The sequence below is a fragment of the Oryctolagus cuniculus genome, chromosome 17 (genome assembly GCF_051225735.1).
Source record: "Oryctolagus cuniculus isolate XC-2025 breed Fujian yellow rabbit chromosome 17, ASM5122573v1, whole genome shotgun sequence".
NCBI classification, from domain to species: domain Eukaryota; kingdom Metazoa; phylum Chordata; class Mammalia; order Lagomorpha; family Leporidae; genus Oryctolagus; species Oryctolagus cuniculus.
Window position 1 is genome coordinate 33,193,836 of NC_142883.1, and position 20,890 is coordinate 33,214,725.

The window sequence follows — 20,890 nt, forward strand, 5'->3', positions numbered from 1 at the left end:
CCACATGGTGAAGGAGCCCAAGGACTTGGGCCATCTTCCACTGCTTTCCCAGGCCATAGCAGGGAGCTGGATCGGAAGTGGAGCAGCCAAGACTCAAATCAGTGTCGATATGGAATGCCGGCACTGCAGGCAGCAGTTTTACCCACTAGGCCACAGTGCCTGGTCTCTAAATATATCTTTAAAATAAATAAATCTGAAAAAAGAGAACCTATCTTTACTTGAAATCTCAGTATTAAATGAGATTTGAATTGTAAATCATAGCATCATTTCTCTTTTCTCTGTATATTTGAACTTACACTTAATTTTTAAGCAGCTTCATTGAGATAGAACTCACACAGCGTGTAACTAGCCTATTGAAAACACACAGTAACTTTAGAATATGTTTGTCCTCACACTCCTGGGCACCTGCTCCGCTTCTCCTCCCCACCCCACCTGAGCAGCCACTACACTGCATCTATGGATTTGCCTACTCTGAATAGTCCGCAGGCATGAGGTTGCAAGACAGCGCCTTTTTTGTCTCGTTTCCCTCCCGGCTCCGCCATGGGGCTGCCTGCAACTGTACTTTACTCCTTTTATCGCCGTCATGGCCCGCGTGTGGATGCACCACCTTTTACGTAGCCGTTCACCGGCCGGGGGCCAGTCGAGGGGTTTGTCCTTTGGGGCTGTCCTGAGCAGCGCTGCTCTGAACGTGCGTGTCCGAGCCTTGGCGTGGGCCTGTGTTTGCCTTCCTCTCGGATTGAGCCTGCGACCGGGAATGCTAATCCTAGGGTAACTCTACCAAGTCCAGCAATGGCCGGAGTGTCTCCCACAGTGCCTGCACCATTCTGCATTCCTACCCCAGCGTGAAGGTTTCCGTTTCCCACGTCTTCGCTGGCACTGGCTGTGGCCTATGGTAGATATGGCAGCGAGCTGTGACTCGCGTGTCTCGTATGAGGAAGGGTGTCAGTGTCTTCTTAATGTGCGTGTTGTCCATTTGTCCTCCTTCTTGGAAGGTCTGTTCGGATCCTGGCTAGCTTTTTAGTTATCTTTTTAAGTTGTGAAACACCTTTATATATTTTTAATACAAGTTCCTTATCAGATGTACGACTTGTAAATATACCCTTCCATTCTGGGAGCTGTCTTTTCACTCCCTTGATAGGTTCATTTGCAGGGAAAAAAAAGTCATTTTAAAAAAAGATTTATTTGAGAGGCAGTTACCTCTGGGCCCCTTTGGCCTTCTCCCCTCTGACACTGGGGGAGTGGCCGAGTCTCCTGCGTGAGCCACGCCCAGGGAAAGTCCCTGGAGACGGACACCCGGTGAGTGCCAGGAGAGACGCCCACCCGAGGCTCACTGCCCTTCACACGCCCTTCACATGCGGCAGAGGCTCACGGGGCGGATTGGATCGGATCAGCAGGAGTGAAGCCACCTCCAGATCCAGAGCTTTGCTTCCCGCCACGGCTCTGCCCAGACACCCCTCCCCCAGAGCACGCTCCCTCCTAACCCTGGCTGTCTGTTAAGTGGGAAAGATACGGCTGAGGCTGGGGAGCTGGGGTTAGTTTCCGTCCCAAGCCAAGCACTGCGGGTTTGTCTTTTCTGCCTCCCAGCCATCTGGCCGCTCACCTAAGTGTCCCAGTGTGCAGAAGACCCAGCACTGGGGTTCCCAGGGAGGGACCCTGAGCCGCCACAGGCCGTCCTGTGATGGAGCCACCTGCAGGAGACCTCCACAGCCCTCTCACTGCTGGGAGAAAACCTTTGAGAACTGGGGCCGTTGGCAGGGAGAGCCGCCTGCTATTTGGTCTTCTATTAGTCTTTGCTTTTCAGAGGCAGGGAGCCGGTGGGCTGCTCGGCTTTGCTGTTCACGGCTGGGAGGAAGAGGGCTGGAGAAAGCCGCCTCCTCCTGGCTCCCTGACCTGTCACGGGATTTCCTCTGGCCTCTAGCACGGGCTCTGGCTGTGTGTCGTGGCCTAATCGGCAACCCCAGCTGTACACAGAGCTCTCAAGAGTTGCTCAGGGGGCCGGCGCCGTGGCTCACTAGGCTAATCCTCTGCCTTGCGGCGCCGGCACACTGGGTTCTAGTCCCGGTCAGGGTGCCGGATTCTGTCCCGGTTGCCCTTCTTCCGGGCCAGCTCTCTGCTATGGCCCGGGAGTGCAGTGGAGGATGGCCCAAGTGCTTGGGCCCTGCACCCCATGGGAGATCAGGAGAAGCACCTGGCTCCTGCCTTCGGATCAGCGCAGTGTGCTGGCCGCAGCACACTGGCCGTGGTGGCCATTGGAGGGTGAACCAACAGCAAAAGGAAGACCTTTCTCTCTGTCTCTCTCTCTCTCACTGTCCACTCTGCCTGTCAAGAAAAAAAAAAAAGAGAGAGAGAGAGAGTTGCTCAGAAACCTGCTGTCAACTTGAGGTGTGGGCGAGGACCAGGGAGTAGGGACAGGCGCTGAGCACCAGGCCAAGCCCTTCCTGCACCACAGCCTGGCCCCAGCTGCCACTGCCTTCCTTGGGCGCCGCCTTCCTGTGGCTCACCTCCCCGCAGCCTCCCTGCATTCCTTGTCTCAAGCCAAGTGACCAACCCTACCCAGTCTGCCCAGAACTGAGAGGGCTCCCGCCAGGCAGGAACCCCCATTGTAAAACCAGGACAGTCACAGGTAAACCTGGATAGTGACACCTGACTCTTGTGGACTGCATCTCCAAGACTGGCTGCCTGTTTTCAAGGGCTGATGGGTTTCAAAGTTTCTGTGGCACCCTTTGGGTCATCCTAAGCGTCCGAATTCCAGACAGATGAGGGCGGAGCAAATGAAGGCACAGAGTCTGTGCCCGTGGCACCACGACGTCCCTGTGCACCTGCCTCCAGCCCACGTCCCCAACGCAGACCTCCATCCATGCTTCCTGCAGCCACGTGACGGCCCCTACCCTGCACAGCCCTTGAGCTGTCCCATCTCCCGGAACGCTCGTCTTCCTGGCCATCAATTAAGTTGGAATGGCTGAGGCTGAGGTTGTGGCCGCAGGGGTTGGTTACCGTCCAACAGGCAACCTCACAAACAGAGCTTGGTTTTGTTCAGATATTGGGTCATTGACTTGTCAGGCCCAGGCGCTGGGGTGTGGGGCTGTTTTTCCGTTTTGCTCATAATCAGTTTGGGGTGGGCAAGTGACCCAGGTCTGGCCAAAGAAATGTCACAGGAGAGTCACCAGGGAATTCTGAAAAAAGAATTTCTCCTTTGATTTAAAAAAAAAAAAAAGGAAGCTTGCAAAGAAAAGTCTGACACTTCTTTCCTGTTTTGCAAGTGGTTGAGCAATGACACAATTTTGGAGTTCCTGAAGCCATCACGTGACCATGGGATTGGGAGCAAGGGGAGAGGAAAGAGACAGACAAAAGCCAACCCTGTGGCAGAGAAGCCCACCAGAGGACACTGTCGGGGTCTCCAGGTAGATCACCTGCCCGCACCTGGACAGGTGTGCACCTGTGCCCTCCAGAAAACTCTGGCTCTTCCTGCAGACTTCCTCATCGTCATCCCCACGAGGGACTCACCTGGGGACCAACCTCCAGGGACCTCCCAGCAAAGGGAGCCCAGACCATCGCGCCAAGTCCCTTGTTTGGTACGGGGTGGTGATCAAGATTCAGAGCTCTGCAGTGTTGCTGTCTACTCCTAGGCAAACTGCTTAGCCTCTCTGCCCCAGCTTCTCCCTCTGTCCTGGGGACAACAGCGCCTAGCTCGCATAGTTACATGTCAAGTGCATCTGACATTGTGTTGTGGGGCCCCAAGGCCACCCTCAGGTTCAGGGATGCCCTCAAACTCACAGCTGTTATTACACTCATGGTTACACAGTTGATTCCAGCTGAAAGATAAAAATCTGAGGGGCCTGCACTGTGGCAAAGCAGATGCCTGAAATGCCAGTATCCCATATGGGTGCCAGTTCCAGTCCTGGCTGCTCCACTTCCAATCCATGCGCCTGGGAAAGTAGCAGAGGATGGCCCAAGTCCTTGGGCTCCTGCACTCATATGGGAGACCTGGAAGAAGCTCCTGGCTTCTGGCTTCAGATTGACCCAGCCCTGGCCATTGCAGCCATTTGGGGAGTGAACCAGCAGATGGAAGATTCTCTCTCTCTCTCTCTCTCTCTCTCCCTCTCTCTGTTTGTAACCCTACCTTTCAAATAAATAAATATGTTTTAAATAAAGATTGAGATCAACGCAAGTGAAAAGTGCATCGGGCAGAGTGCAGGAGGGGCCAGGAACACGTGTCTCAGGGCAGCTGTGGGGAAAATGCTTAACAATCCCAGCCACGAAGTGCGACAACAGACACAGGCTTGGCAGGCAGGAAGCGCGTCTGAGCCTTGGGGGCGGGCTTTTGTCCGTGGAGTACCCACGTGGCTGACCTTGGTTCTTCAGTCTCTAGCTCCCCCAGAGGTCAACCTGATACAGCTGGACCCAGGGCCCTCCCATAAATCACATCCTTAGCATTAACTCTGCTGCGGCTCCCTGTCCTGGAGAACAAAGACTCGTTTATCAGTGGCACACGCGGGCGTCTGGAGGTTGTCTCCCAGGAGCTGGTCAAGGGCCAGATCCTCCTCTGAAATGCTCCAGGTCTCCCAGGATGCTCCCACCCCAGACCTGCTGGGTCGGACACGGCCTGGAGTGCACACCTGTGTTATTTGTGTTTCTTTCTTTTTTTAAAAGTTCATTTACTTATTTGAAAGTCAGAGTTACACAGAAAGAGAAGGAGAGGTAGAGAGAGAGAGAAGTCTTCCATCTGTTGGTTCACTCCCCAATTGACTGCAACGGCTGAAGCTATGCCTATCTAAAGCCAGGAGCCAGGAGCTTCTTCCGGGTCTTCCACATGGGTGCAAGGGCCCAAGACCTTGGGCCATTTTCTACTGCTTTCCTAGGCCATAGCAGAGAGCTGGGTCGGAAGTGGAGCAGCCAGGACTCGAACCGGCGCACATAAGGGAGGCCAGCACTGCAGGCCAGGGCGCTAACCCGCTGCGCCACAGCAGCCGCCCCCTTGTGTTTCTGAAGAAGGGCTGCAGTCCGTCTTCGCCACCTGGACCACCCTGTGGAATGAGGTGGCTTCAGACTGAGTCTTCCCCTCATTCCCTTGCTTCCCATGCCCCTCACATGGAGGAGACTCCTCCAGGCCAGGAGGGCTCCTGAGCTCTCCTTCTCTTCCCTGACGCTGCCCAGGAAGGAGGAGCGAGTTTCTGATTTGGGGGCCTTGGGAGAAAGGTCCCTTCTTACACAGCACACTCTACAGATGGGTCCCCCAGGGACCTGCGGCTGCCCACCACTGCTAGCGGTGTGCCTGGAAACCAGGCTGAGGGCTGAGGTCGGAGCAGGCCCCTAAACCACCTGCTCAAGCAGGGTTGCCCCCAAGGAAGGCCACGCTTTGCATAGCCCGGCCCCCAAGGAAGGCCATTATTTGCATAGCCCGGCCCCCAAGGAAGGCCACGCTTTGCATAGCCCGGCCCCCAAGGAAGGCCATGATTTGCATTTGCCCGGCTCCCTGTGTGTCCCGCCTCTGGCCCTGGCGCAGGCGCGGAGAATATTCATTAGCTCTGTCCAGCTCCAAAGCACACTCTGTGCTCCCCACGTTTGCCAGAGCGTGACTGGGTCTCCCGCCAGGGTCCCCGGGTCCTTCAGCTCTGCCCCCTCCTCAGGATTCCCTGGCTCCTGTCCATCCTCTGGACACACGCCAGGCTTCCTAGGACCCGGTCAAGACATTGGACCAGGACTAAACACAGAAGGCTCCAGGGGTGACCAGACTGTCACCCATTATGAACCTCCACTCAGAATCCCCCTGGGCCATCGCACGGCATGCGGGAGCTGTTGTTCACGCCAGTGCTTCTCCATAGAAACCAGCACAGAACCAGTTTGCTCCGCAAAGGGCAAAGGGGTGTTTCAAAACCTCTACTTCGTAGCTGAGTTTCACGCACAGGCATCCCGTCCCCAGCAAGGGCCAGGGGTGCAGCACTCACCCTCCCCAAACGAGTTCTCCCCAATTCCTGGGCTCTGTTTTATCCACTCAAGAAGCGTTTATCAGATTCCCCAAGGCTTCCCAAAATACCAGTGAGAGGTAAAGGGCGCAGACATTCCTAGGTCCAAATTTCAACTGGACCAGCTGTGTGACCTTGCGCAAGTTCCTCAGCTTCTCTGAGCTGCGGTTTCCTCCGCCCGCATCTTAAAGCCGAGTTCCTACTAGTATCTACCTTCCAAGGGCCCCGGGGTGGCGCCTGGGACACATCGCATTCTTGCTAACTTAGAGCAGCACTATTGCCGTTGCTAGCATTACCGTGAAACTGCCTAAAGTTAGAGGAGGCGCCCCTGTGGGAGAGGTGATTGACGGGTGGCTGAATGCAAATGAACTGTAAGTCAAGTCCTTTTGAAAAGGTCCACTGGGGGTTCCGGAAGTTGGCGTTGGATTTGGAGAGAGTCTGGAAGACAGAGGAGGGAGCATGCGGCCACAGTGGCGGATCAGAGGGCATGAAACGGGGCAGGGGACACAGGGACCAACACTGCCCAGGCCCGCAGGCACCTCGCTTCTGGGCAGCATTTTGCAGGACCAGAGAAAGAACACCGGGATCAATGAGACGCATGGCTAATTGAAAATAAAAGGCGCATTGACAACGATGGGGCCCCCAAGGCATCGGGGTGACAACTGCAGTCCCGCAGAAGAGTGGGCTCATGCCCGGAGGGGAAGGTATTAGTGCCCGGCGTGGTGTCCTGGACTTGAACCATGGTCCTGCCACTTCCTAGAGCGGAGACCCTGTGGTCAGCTTCCTGCTTTGTACTGGGGAGAAAACATTCCCCTGCAAGGTGCCTGTGGAGGTGAGGGGGAGGGGATGTTTGTGGCCTGGATCAAACCCGGAGCTCGGTGGCCCTACGTCCCCGGCCCGTCTTGGTTGGTGTCGCATCAGCACACCCCCAAAGCTCAGTTCCACCGTGAGAGTCCTGCTGAGCCACGCCACTGTGATTGGGAGGAAGCCGAGGTGGGCACGCAGCAAGGAGAGGTGAGCGGTGACCTCGCAGGGCAAAGGCAGACGGGAAAGCCAGGCCCGGGAGGCTGAGCCTTGCAGACGTGGGCACACGAGGCAACCCCACGCAGTGGACCTCGCAGTAAGTCACGAGCGCCTTGCGTCATTGACAGAAAGGTAGATCTGTTGAACACAATCAATTTAAGAATATTTTTAAAATGCTGTACATGTTACTCCTACAAACAGGAAACCGTTCAGGGTGCAAGTTACGGATGTCTGGCCCAGGATGGGGTGCCTCCCTCCTAGAGGAGGCTGGGTAAATAAAAACTCACTAACAAAACCACAGTGGGGTCTCCTTGCTTCTCAGCAACGTGTTGTCGTGGTAGAAGGAAAGCAGTGGAGAATGGGGAGAGGGAAGCAAGTGGGACTTAGGGCTCGTCCTTCCACTCAAAACCAACCCACCCGGCTCGCGGCTGGTGCAGTGCAGGCAGCTCAGTCGGCCTGGCCCTTCCTGGCGGCGCCCGGCCCGGGGCGACTCCTGGCCAGCAGCAGGTGCTCCAGCCGCTGGCAGTGCTCCCGGAGCTGCTTCTCGCGCGGCAGCAGGAAGGTGAGGACCTTGTTGCGCACAACCCCGCGGTCCTCCTCCTCCCTCAGCCGCCGCTTCACCCGGGCGGCCTGCTCCTCCTGCTGCGCCAGGGCGCCATTCATCCTGCCGAAGGCGTCTTCCAGGAAATGGATGGCCTTCAGCGCCTCCTTCTTGAAGTCCGCCAGCTCCCGTTGCACCCCAGCCACCTTCTGCTGCAGGGTCTCCAAGCTGGCTGGCGGGGGGAGGCAGGAAGGCCAGGATTGGGACAGGGAGAAGTCTCCAGACTGGAGGCCCGTCTCCACCATCTTCTTCCCTTGTAAGGTGTTCACCTTCATGAGAATGGATGCTGCCTGGTAGGGGGGCTCCATGGGTCTCGTCCCGCTTGGACAGAGAGGGAGCCAGGAGCTCAGCAGACCAGCGAGATTTTTGGGCTAGAGATGCAGTCTTTTGGAGTGGAGAGATCCCATGCCTTGTGACCTCAGAACGCCTTCAGCCAATCAGGAAGAGAACTACACTCTGCTCATTTGCATGTTGTAGCCTCCTTGGTTGGTTGCCTAGAGCTTTGCTCATCTACCCCAGTGGCCTTCTGAGATGTGGATTCTCATCCATTCATCGCCCTTCTAGAACCAGAGCTCAAGTTCTCTTTTAGCCCAAGGGACAACTCAAGTTCCAGGGCAGGGAAGCACACCAGCCAGCACAAGGCAGGCCAGGCCCACTGGCCTCCAAGACTTGTTGGTCTCCCACACTAGCAAGGGGCCTGGATGGCCTTGGGACGGCACTGGGTTTAAGTTTCTTACCAGTAAAGAAAGCAAGGACATTGCTAGAGATGACATCAGGTCCCTCTTCTAGCTCCAAAATTCTAAAAGACTAATTTCCTACAATGATGCCAGAATCCTAGACAATCCTAGGAATTTTGATAGAAGGACTTACATTTTGACGTGTGGTCCACAGCGGTGGCTGATTTTAGCCGGCATAGGGGCTTCCAGTGGATACTTGCTGAGGGCTCCCTGTGTACGCGAAGCAGGGATCACGTGTGAGCAAGGCAGTGCGCCCCCGCTTCAGTTCATGTTTCTGTTGCTGTAACAGCATCCCCGAGACTGAATAGTTAATAAAGAAACAAGGTTGGCTGTGGCTCACGGTTCTGGAGTCGGGAAGTCCAAGGTAGGGCGGCCCCAGCTGCTCAGCTTCAGGTGAGGGCCTGGGGTAGAAAGGGCAAGAGGACAAGTGCAAAAAAGAGAGCAGGCCCCATTCCCATGGTAGATAACCCGTCCCCACGGGAAAGGCATTATCTGTCACGAGGGCTGTGTCCGCAAGACAGACACCTCCCCGCATCGCTGCTTTAAGGAATTAAGACGTGACAACGACAAACCACAGCAGGCCCCCAACATCTGTGACTTGTGATGAACAGGAGGAAGAACACACAGAAAGATACATCTTGCACTTTCTGCCTGAGTGTTGTGACAAAGCAAAGTGTCTAGTCACTTCACATCTGGTTTCGTCAGGAGCAACGTTCCGCCTTGCAGAACTCAATCTCCGGGCTGGCCCTCTCTTCTGGGCTCCAGATCTAAACGTCTCCCCGACAGTGAGCGACAGAGTCGGCCCGCCCAAGGTTGAATGGGTCGTCTCTTCACCCAAATTCTTCCAATCTGGCTGTTCGGATTAGTGCCGCCAACCACAGCCGCAGCCACACAAGAAACCTGGTGCCAGGGCTTGAATGGTTGAGCCCTCCAGACCCAGGTGGAAACAGAATTGCCATGAAGCAGTCAGGCGGGTGTGAGCGAGTGGATCAAGGCCGTTGTCGCAGCCCTGGGGTCCTGGTGAAGGGCGGAGCGCTCTCCCTTTGTCTCTCGCCCTCTTTGTGCTTCTGCTGAGTGCCGCCTTCCGCTGCAAGATGGCCCAGCAAGAAGGCCTTGCCAGACGCCAGCACCTTAATCTTGGACCTCCCAGCCTCTTGAACGGGAAGGAAATACATTTCTGTTCTTTATAAATCACCTAGATTGGGGCCAGCACCATGGCATAGTGAAATGGGCTGCTGCCTACAGCGCCAGCATCCCATATGGGCACCGGTTCAAGTCCCGGCTGCTCCAGTTCTGATCCAGCTCTCTGCTAATGCATGTAGGAACATAGCAGAGGATGACCCAGGTGCTCGGGCTCCTGCACCCACGTGGGAGACCTGGAGGACGCTCCAGGCTCCTAGCTTCAGATTGGCCCAGCTCCAGCCAGTGCAGCCATTTGAGGAGTGAACCAACAGATGGAAGATCTCTCTCTCTCTCTCTGCCTCTCCCTCTCTGTAATTCTGTCTTTCAAAGAAATAAATAAATTTAAAATTTTATTATAGTAGCAGAAAGTGAACTAAGCCACCAGCACTCAACCCAGATGGCTCCACGTCAGTGACTCCGAGTCTCGCAGAATCCACTGTCTGGACGCTGGAGCATCAGCTCCTCCCCTTGCACTCGAGGGCTCTGTCACAGCCGCCCCTACCTTCCTGCGTCTCAGCCTCCGTCTGCATCCGGGGGCACAATCCAGCCGTGGTGCTGTGTGGGAGAGGTAAAGCTCTGGGAGAGCTGCTGCTGACTTCGTGGCGTGAGCACTCCCACCGCAGCCAGTTTCAAGTCACCGACACGACGCCCCTGGGAAGGCCCGCACGAGCAGCCCTCCTGCCCTCATGCAGCCAATGTCCCGTGAGGGCCCCAGGCCAGGGAGGAGGGCGCTGCCCGCTCTGAGATGCAGACTGACCAGTGTAGAAGGCCTTGCAAGAAGGCTCGTGGATAAACGAAGGTGGCATTTTGAATCACAAGGTGGGAGAAGCAGCTCCAGCAACAGAGACAGAGTGTTTGCTGGAAAGAGCACTATTTTAGGAGTCGGGCAGTCGGGAGTCTGGAATTGCTGTGTGACCCCAGCTGAGCTGCCTCCCCTCTCTGGACCTCGTCCTTTGGTTGAAAGGTGAGAAGGTGACCTCCTGGCAGGTGTCTGAGAAGCACAGCATCCATGCAGTCCACTTGCTGCCTTCTCCCTCTGTTGCTTACGACCTGGGTATTCCAGGTTCCTGAGGCTCCAGTAAACTCCATGAGGGCAGGGACTGTGTGTTTCTCCCCCTGGGTACCCTCAGGTGTCCTGCCTGCTGCCCTGCGCACAATGGCTCTCAGGAACCTAGATAAAATCAAATTCATTTCCAGAGGTAGCTATTGTATCCCGGCCACCCCTGGTTTCCTGCTGACATGATGACACCTACTGGTCATAGGGGAAACCGCAACCTCCTGATTCCAGGCGGGGCTGGGGGAGAGGGTAATACCGTGTGGTGTGGGGTGCGTTAGGGGTACGTGGGCATGTGGGGCAGAGTAGGTTCTCAAAAAACATTTCTTGAACCAACAAAAGGAAGGATGTGTCTGTCCTGTAGTCTGTCATTTTCATTTTGAGTGTTTTTCTGTTTCTGTCTCTTTTTCTGATTTTCTGTCTCTGTCTCCCACAGGGAGTGGTGGAAGTCTGAACCAGCGCTGTAGAAGAAAAGCAGCAGATGCCAAACTGAAGGACAGGCACTGGGCCTGGCAATGAAGCTGCCCGTATCCCACACTGGAGTCCCTGGGTTTGATACCTGCCTCTGGCTTCTTCTTTCTTTCTTTCTTTCTTTCTTTCTTTCTTTCTTTCTTTCTTTCTTTCTTTCTTTCTTTCTTTCTTTCTTTCTTTCCTTCCTTCCTTCCTTCCTTCCTTCCTTCCTTCCTTCCTTCCTTCCTTCCTTTTCTTTTTTTTAAGTCAAAGTTAGAAAGAGAAGGAGACGCAGAGAGAGAGAGAGAGGTCTTCCATCTGCTGGTTCACTCCCCAGATGGCTGCAACAGCCAGAGCTGTGCCGATCCAAAGCCAGGAGCTTCTTCAGGGTCTCCCATGCAGGTGCAGGGGCCTAAGCAATTGAGACATCGTCTACTGCTTTCCCAGGCCATAGCAGAGAGTTGGATTGGAAGTGGAGCAGCCGGGACTCAAACTGGCTCCCGTATGGGATGCCGGCACTGCAGACGACGACTTTACCCACTAAGCCACAGGGCTGGCTGGGTTCTGACTCCAGCTTCCTGCCAATGCCGACCGTAGGAGGCAGCACTGGGGCTCAAGCAGTTGGGTTCCTGCCACCCTGTGGGAGACCCAGATTGTGACGCTGGCTCCTGGCTTTTGGCCCAGCCCTGCTGCAGCTGACAGAAGCGCGCTCTCCCTCTCCTCTCTCATTTGTTCTTTCTGTGTCTCTTAAATAATTTTTTTAAAAAGTCAGAATGCAAGTACCAATTTCTCGGTTTCCCTGCTGCTTGAATGGGGCTTCAGTTCCCTTCTCAGGGCCAGGGGGAGGGCAGGCCAGCAGTCCTCGCACCTGCAGCATCATCTCCGCGAGTCCAGATACCTGCAGTCAGCCAGGGTCTGAAAACATTAAATGGAGAATCCCAGGGTAGACAATTCCTCACTTTTACACCATGTGCCGTTGTGAGAAGCACGGCGAAGTCTCACACTGCCCTTGTCCCGGCCGGGGTGGGAACCTTCCCTTCTCCAACAGGTCCACAGCATGCGCACGCGCACTGCCTGCCTGCTCGTCACGTGACGGCCCTCTCGGTGATGAGATGGACCATCCCCGGCTTGTGTTCAAAGAGTCTTCCTTTCACGGGGTGATGCCTCCCCAGCCTGGCAGTTTAGATATGCCACAGAGCAGCTGTTAAGTGCTTCCTTTAAGTGAAAGACGTGAAAGTTCTTGACTTAGAGAGTCGTATGCTGCAATTGCTAAGTCTACAGTAAGTTGCTGCTGTTAATCTCTTACTGTACCTAGTTGATAAATTTGATCACAGGCTTGTGTGAATGGGAAAAACGTAGTATATCCAGCGTTCAATACTCCCCACATTCCAGGCATCCTCTGGAAGTCTTGGAATGTGGCCCCATGCATGGCGTAGGGGCCACTGTGTCTCCCAGGAGCCACAGCACAGGCTGAGAGCAGGTGAACGCTGTCCCCAGAGGGCCCCAGGTCTGGATACCGCTGAGCCCTCGGGGCAGTGTCCTCATCAGGGCCCCGCAAGGCGCCTGTCCTGAACGAGCTCCCAGCCGTCTCACAGTTAGTCTCCTTCCGGGTATCCAGGGAAGAACGAAGGTCGATCTTCTTGCCCCCTTCAAGACAGCAAGAGAAATGGATTCTCCCCTCTCCCGGCAAGTGCTCTCAACTGCACGGTCGAGGCTTTCCCTGCGCCCGCTCCAGCGACTCCCAGCCTCTCCACATCTGGGGTGATGGGGGTGTGGGCAGGGGGCGTGTCAGCCCCAGGAGACCCAGGAGAGTGGTCCACCTGCATGGATGGGTGCTGTGAGTAGAGGGTGTGTTCTCGGAGTGCCCCCCCACCCCCACCCCACCCCACCCCCGCACCATCGCTGCTGGGTCCTGTCGCTGGAAACCGCCCGTTTTCCCCAGCCCCGCCCCTGCCCCGCCCCTGCCCCCAACAGCTTTCAGCTCTGCACAGGAAATTTAGGATCAGGACAGGGGCCACGGCAGGGGTGTGCTCCTTCGTGCCCCATTTTCAGGGGAAGGAGCCCCTCAGAAGCTAGGCTCTCTCCGCATCCTATCAGTAGGAAGCCACTCTGGGCCGTTTCCAGCGCAATCCCTGGCTGCCCGGGGCCACGGAGCTCCTGCAGCTGGCTCACAGCAGTCGTTCCCTTCCTGCGACTGCGCCTCGGGCCTCCCAGCACACAGCTCAATCTGGGTTCTACCTCGAGCAAGAAAGGGGAGGCTGCGCGCCCAGCTGTGTCCTCCACAAAGAGCTGCGACACTGCGAGAGAAGACCCAGTGAAAGGACCCTGCCCTCCCCAAATGGAACTGCCAGGGGCAGCTTTCAGTCTGTCGGGAAACAGGCTTCAAGTCCCTTAAAATGGGGCTATCTCGCTCAGTCCCCAGGGGAAAAAATTACAAACAAAAAAAAAATCAGAGTAAACTGTTAGAAACCCCAAAGACCATTTGACTGGACAGTTTTAAAGGAAATAAGACAGCTAATGGGGGCTGGCACTGTGGCATAGCAGGTGAGGCTGCCGCCTGCAGTGCCGACATTCCCATACATTCCCATATGGGTGCCAGTTCGAATCCTGGCTGCTCCACTTCTGATCCAGCTCTCTGCTATAGCCTGGGAAAGCAGAAGAAGATGGCCCAAGTCCTTGGGCCCCTACACCATGTGGGAGACCCAGAAGAAGCTCCTGGCTCCTGGCTTCGGATCAGCGCAGCTCCAGCTGTTGTGGCTAGTTGGAGAGTGAACCAGCGATGGAAGAACTCTCTCTCTCTCTCTCTCTGCCTCTCTTTCTCTCTGTGTGTAACGCTTTCAAATTAATCAATAAATCTTAAAAAAAAAAAAAAAGACAGCTGATGGCCCTACTCATTTTTTTCCCAGAAACCCCTGGCCATGGGCCTCCCATGGCAGCTTCCCTGGCCTAGATGAAGAGACTGCTATACCTCCAATGTCTTCCCTCATGTGTCCATAAAGGTCTTCTGTCCATCCATGAACGCATCAGCCCACCCACCCATCCACCTGTCCATCCATCCACCCATCAACCCATCCATCCATCCACCCATCCATCTACCCATCCATGCATCCATGCATCAACCCATCCATCCATACATACATCCACCTATCCACCCATCCATTTATCCATCCATCATCAGCCCATCCATCCATCTATCCATCCATCTGTCCACCCACCCATCCATCCACCCATCCATCATCTACCCATCCATCTGTTCATCCATGTATCCACCTACCCATCCATCCATCCATCCACCCATCCGTCTATCCATCTGTCCATTCATCCATCCATCCATCCACCCAGCCACCCATCCATCCATCATCAGCCCATCCATCTATCCATCCATGTATCCACCTACCCATCCATTTGTCCATCTATCCATCCATCCACTTGCTTATTCAATGACATGCACTGAGTACCTACCCTGTGTATGCTGAGTCAAGCCACAGGGATTCGAGAGAGTGAACAAGACAGAGAAGGTCCCGTCCCGGGCAGCTGGCATTTCCATGCAAGGAGACAGGTGGTAAAGTTAGCAATCAACACCACGGATGATTTGGGTGGTGCTAAATCCACAGGGCAACAAGCCGGGCCACACTACGAAAGCCTGCTGGGGTGGGGGCAATGCTCCAGTAGGAACAACAATGAGAAAGGCCTGGGGCAGGAATGGGCTGGGGGAACCTGGAGGGGCTGAAGGCGCTGGGGAGCTCTGGGCTGGGCCCTGCAGGCCCCAGCATGGGGGCAGGTGTTGATCTCCCCAAGTACCATGCAAGGACCATCCAGGGCTGCTCCAGCTGGCATTCTGTCTGGGGAATGGGGACAAGGCTGGGGAGGGGGTGGGGACCAGGATCAAGAACAAAACTTGGTGCTGTTCGCTGTGATTAATTAACCCAGCGCCAGAGCCCAAGGCTCAGTGCTAAAAATACCTGCTTCCCTCTGAGATGCGGCAGCTGCCACCCAGCCGCTTCTACCCGTACCATTTGTCACAGTTTGACACTGCTAAGGAGTGTCCACGGGGCTGTGTGTCTGTAAGAAGCGGGCTCGCCCACAGCCCACCAGCCAGCCGGTGCTCAGGCGCCATCCAGGGCACTTTCTACCTGACTCAACTCCCACGTCCGAGCCCTGCCTTCACCACCCAAGGTGCACCTGCCACCTGCCCCCTGCTGGCCTCCCGCCTGAGCCTCTCCTCCCGAACTCTCGCCCGGAGCGGGGAGCCAGTGCGTTCTCTGGGGCAGGAGTACATACTGGAGGCGGTGTCTCACAGCACAGCAACCCTGCCACTCAGACGGGAATCAACAACCAGAGGCCCTGCCAGCGCAGAGCAGAGCGGCACTTTAATTAAAATGTGCAAAGCATCCTGATGGGAGCGGATCTGGACAGGAGCAGCACAGGCCGGCCCGGCCCTGGAATTGGCCCTTCTCCAGCCAGGCGGGGCCGGGCCAGCCAGGAGGGCCCTCCCAAGCACACAGGGGAGTGGCAATGTCTGGGATGCACCATCACCCACTCCAGCGGGCACTGAACTTAGCCAGCAAGAGCGTTTGCGTGAAAGAGAGGCCAGAGCCAGGCATGGGCAGGCTGAGAGGGCTTGGTGATGCCAGTCGGATGAGTGGAATATTCTAGCCCCACTCGCAACACTAATTTTCTTAAAGGACCCACTGCGAAGCTGATCTGCAGACCTTCACGGAAACGCTTTAGCAAAGCCATCTGCATTTTCCAGACCTCCAAGCTCCCCGAGTTTGCTGTCTTTCTACGCCGAGAGGAAGAGCAGTGGAGACTGCGTCGAGCACAGGTGTGAGCAGTGTTTTACGCAAAGCTTGTGCAAGATCAGAACAAAAAAGATTGTTTCTGGGACAAGATTTTCAGTTTTGCTTTTTAAAATAGTTCTTTATACACTTATCTATTTTATTTGAAAGGCAAACACAGAGAGAGCGCTGCCATCCACTGGTTCACTCCCTAAAAGCCTGCAACAGCCAGGGTTGGGCCAGGTGGAAGCCAAGAGCAAGATAACGCAATTCAAGTCTCCCACCTGGGTGGCAGGAACCCAGCTCCTTGAGCCAGCACCCATTGCCTCCCAGGGTGCGCATTGGCAGGAAGCTGGACTGGAGGGCAGGGCTGGGGCTGGAACCCAGGCACTCCGATAGGGGGCGGGCAGGCTTCCACGTGACAGCTTATCCACTGCACCAAACACCTAGCCTAAGTTCCTAATCAGGAAATGCAATATTTGCTCACTGTTTCCAGCATCCTTTACGCACTTGCCCCCACCCTTGAAGAAATGTGTGGCCTGGACTGAAATGTCAGAATTTGTGCGGTACTGTGTACTGTGCGCTCACTCAGGCTCGGGCCCTGGGCACACTTGCTGCACAGCGACATAGCCTGTGGGAGTGTGGAGACCCTGAGCCCAAAGCAGAGAACAAGACAAGAGCGCCATCAGGAGTTCCTAGTTCTGGGGGAGTCGGGGGGTAGGGGTGCGTTCAGGTGGGAGCCTCTGGGGGAGAATTGAGCGGCAGGAGGGGTGGTGGGCACCGCGTGTTGTATAAACAACTGATTCTCCGTTGCAGTCCCAGCCTCCCGAGGACAGCAGAGTGGAGAGGGACCCCACCACCACCTCTGGGCTCCCAAACCATCCGCACGCACAGAGACCAGTCGCTCCCGCCAGCCTGCACCCCGCCAGCCAGGGACAGAGCCCGGAGCTGCATGCTGGGTGTCAGGCTGAATTACGGGCGCTTAAAAACCAAATCTTCCCCTTCCTGGGTTTCTTAACTGTCTGCCTGGTGAGGCCCAGAGATTACTGGTGACAGACACCAGGGCCTGCCTGGCTGTTCCAGACAGATGAGCTTTGAGCACTTGGAAAACTCCAGACACCGGGAATCCTAATGATGAATAATGAGCTCAAACCGTCGGCAAGTTACCCCACACCCAGCGCTGGGGACACACACCGCTCCCCGGCAAGTGAGGAGCGCCTAGGCCCGGGAGAGCAGGGAACACTCATCTAGCATCTTGAGAAAGAGCTTGACCCTGACTCCTACGCCCACCCCAGCTCTGCCCTGAGTCCTGCTGGCTCACAAACGCGGCAGAGATGTTTCTAGGTGCTGGGCACTTAGCTGTCACAAGAGTTGAACTGGTCTGCCTCATGGTCAGACATTGTTTTCCTACCCAAGAGTAGAGTCTCCTCATTCAGTCACTCGCCGTCACACATTTAGTGAATGACTGAGTTATTCCAGCCATGGTGCTGGAGGCTCAGGATAGAAGACAGGGCCCCTGTCAGACATGGAGACATGGGATCAGACATGGAGACATGGGGTCAGACATGGAGACATGGGATCAGACATGGAGACATGGGGTCAGACATGGAGACGTGGGATCAGACATGGAGACATGCCATCTGACATGGAGACATGCCATACCATTGAACATGGAGACACGGGATCAGACATGGAGACAGGGGTCAGACATGGAGACACGGGTCAGACGGGGAGACAGGGGTCAGACATGGAGACACTGGATCAGACATGGAGCCATGCCATCACACATGGAGACATGCCATGCCATCAGACATGGAGACGTGGGATCAGACATGGAGCCATGCCATTGGACATGGAGACATGGGGTCAGACATGGAGACACAGGGTCAGACATGGAGACACGGGGTCAGACATGGAAACACAGGATCAGACACAGAGACACTGGATCAGACATGGAAACATGGGATCAGACATGGAGACAGTCTCGCAGGTCCAGCACCACACAGCTGGACTTGACCTATCCTGCCAGTAGCAGGGACACAGAGCAGGCTTGGGGTGGAACTCGAAAGGTCCACTGTGCCTGCGTGCGAGTCACCAGTCCTGAGTGATACTGTGCCATGGCTCCTGGGATGTCCAATTGCCTGACCCTGGGGCGCGACGGAACGTGAGTTCCACCTCGAGGCCTCCACCTTGAACCCCCCTTTTGGCTTCACAGGAGCGTGCACCCAGTGGAAACTTTGGCACGCATTGGCGTCATCCCTGCAGATGGTTACCACGTCACTGCTAAGGTCTGATCTCATCCAAGAGATTCTAACTCAGAAGTCCTGAGGGACTGGAGTTAGGGTGATCAAGCGGCTTTCATTCTTTTTAAAGGTTTATTTGTTTATTAATTTGAAAGTCAGAGTTATAAGGAAAGAGGAGGAGACAGAGAGAGAGAGAGGGAGAGAGACAGAGAGAGATCTTTCATCCACTGGTTAACTCTCCAAGTGGCCACAGCCTCCAGTCTATTTCTTGATTGAATGTCTTGCTTGCTCAGACTCTCATCCGGCATTCTGCTCATTGCATCCGAACACACCACAGGCCTAGAAATCAATGTCTATGTGTTAGTTTTTTAAAGATGTATTTATTTATTTATTTTTATTATTTATGTATTTATTTACGGGATGCTGGCACTGCAGGTGGCAGCTTTACCCGCTGTGCCACAGCACCGGCCCTGATTTCAATGTCTTTAACAAGATCACCCAGATCACTCCTGTGGTGGAACAAGAAGGCCATGCCAAGGTGGCCACTGGCAAGCGAGTGTCAGTTACTCAGGAATGGCTTTGAAACCCACCTGGCAACGGAGCCTGCCTGGCAACAGGCTGTGATTGGTTGGGGCATAGACCGCCCCTTGACCAGATTGGCTGGTCTTGGCTATATAAGATGTGGTTCCAACTGTAATAAACGAGTCTGCGGACGGCTCATCTCAAGCCTGCTTTCACCTGACTCCCGGGGTCTGTATGGTGACTCCGCCACTCTTGTCCCCACCACGCTGCTCCTCTCAGAAACCAATCCACTGCAACATTGTTGAGAAATCAACGTAACAACTCCACCGCCCATTCTGTAGCTAATCCAGTGGTTCTCAGACCATAGCCCTGGGGAACTTGTTGGAAACTCCCAGGTCCCACCCAGACCTCCTGGATCAGCCCCTCCCAGGAGGGGTTCAGCATCTGTGTCTCAACAAAGCCCTCGAGAAGATTCTGAGGATTCCCAAAGTTAAGAATCACTGCAGTAATCAATACCCCAGACCTCCAAACACTTCCAGGTGGGGCTTTGCTAATTGTTTGCTTGAGAGACTCAGAGTGCTCCTATGCACGGTTTGCTACCCAGGTACCCACAACGGCTAGGACTGGGGCAGGGCTGAAGCTGGGAGCCAGGAACTCAACCCAGGTTCCCCTGGCTGGGCTGCACTCCAGGTCTCGCTGCTGCCTCCTGGAGTGCGCATTAGCAGGAAGCTGGGGTCAGGGGGCGGAGAGAGGGACCAGAGCCAGGGATGGCACTCAGGCACTCTAATGTGAGCCCAGGGCATCTTAATCAGTAAACGGCCAGCCCCGGTGGGACTTTGAAGCCTGACCCGTGTGGCAGCAGCTTCCTTTTATGACCGGACAACGGAAGCAGCGTGCTTCTCACCTTCTGAGACTTGTCTCCTGCTCCTCCGCTCCCCTCCCCAGGTGTCTCACACTCGCTGAATGCCTGGGCCGGATTTCCCGAGCCTGGGCTGTGCTGTTCAACAGCCAGAAAGTGAAGGAGCAGGGTGGGGTGTGGAGAGAGTTCTTTGCAGTCAGGCTGGGCCAGAGCAGGAGGCAGACCTGGTCAACGCTGTCATCGGGGAGGAGGGAGCGTCCCAGTGCCCCTGGACCCCGGCTGAGCTGTGACGGCCTTCAGGGACTCCCCGTCCCCAGACACCTGCGTGGCCAGGCAGCCGCCCGGGAGGAAGAGGAGGAAGGTGTGTCCTGACTGCCTTTTTATTTCCTAGGAAGTCACATAATGAGTTCAATACAACGAGTTACTCCAAACCGCGGGAAGAGTCCAAAGGCGGACTTCCTACGACATGGGGTATCCACTCTCCGTTTGCTGGAGAAGACAAAATCGAGGCCCTAATGACGCCTCCTCCCTGCAGTGCTTTCTTCAACCATAATCTGCAGCATCTCACATGAGCTCCTGAATTTTGTTATTCTGCTTTCACAACTGAACACACTGTGAACTGATTATCCAGTGGGCATCACATTGTAAATAATGTATTAAACAATTAATAGGGGCAGGTGGTGTAGCACAGCAGGGAAGCCACCACTTGCACTGCTGACATCACATATTCGAGTGCCAGCTCCAGTTCTGACCATTCGCTTCTGATCCATCTTCCAGCTGCTGCACACCCAGGGAGGAGGCCAATGGCGGCTCAAGTGCTTGGGCCCCTGCCACCCACATGGGAGACCAGGATGGAGTCTCTTGGCTTTGGCCTGGCCCCACCCTGGCTGTTGGGAAGGGACCCAGTGGATGGAAAATCTTTGTCTTGGGGCCGAGTGGGTGAAGCCACTTCCTGCAGTGCCGGCATCCCATATGGGTGCCAGTTCAAGTCCCAACTGCTCCACTTCCTATCCAGCTCTCTGCTATGGCCTGGGAAAGGAGAAGATGGCCCAAGTCCTTGGGCCCCTGGACCCCCGTGGGAGACCGGAAAGAAGCTCCTGGCTCCTGGCTTCAGATCGGCACAGCTCTAGCCATTGCGGCCAACTGAGGAGTGGACCAGTGGATGAAAGACCTTTATCTCTCTCTCTCTCTGTCTCCCTCTTCCTCTCTCTTTCCATTACTCTGACTTTCAAGTAGATGAAAATAATTTTTAATTAACATTTAAAAAAAGTAATAATGCAGGTAAGCATTGTGGCACAGTGGGTTAAGCCACGACTTAGGACAGTCACAGCCCATAACAGGAGTGCCCGGGACTGTCTCGCCTCTTCTGAACCAGCTCCCTGCTAATGCACGTCCTGGGAGGTAGTGAATGATGGCCTAAGGAGCCACGCCTTGCCACCCACGTGGGAGACCCAGATGGAATTCCTGGTTCTTGACTT

General features: G+C 55.3%; 1 protein-coding gene and 1 long non-coding RNA gene across 2 annotated transcripts in view; both read right to left on the minus strand.

Annotated features, from left to right (window-relative positions):
- Positions 1 to 20,890, minus strand: part of LOC138846143 (uncharacterized) — a 94,955-nt gene that overhangs the window by 15,326 nt on the left and 58,739 nt on the right. The gene's annotated exons all lie outside the window — the stretch shown is intronic.
- CCDC182 (coiled-coil domain containing 182) lies at positions 6,761 to 8,092 on the minus strand. Its single transcript, XM_002719097.6, has one exon. The coding sequence runs from the start codon at positions 7,893 to 7,895 to the stop codon at positions 7,434 to 7,436; it is 462 nt and encodes a 153-aa protein (XP_002719143.1). The 5' UTR covers positions 7,896 to 8,092; the 3' UTR covers positions 6,761 to 7,433.

What these genes read in the sequence shown, in the direction of transcription:
- CCDC182 (XM_002719097.6), bottom strand. Translation starts at nt 7,895, where the DNA reads ATGGAGCCCCCCTACCAGGCAGCATCCATTCTCATGAAGGTGAACACC.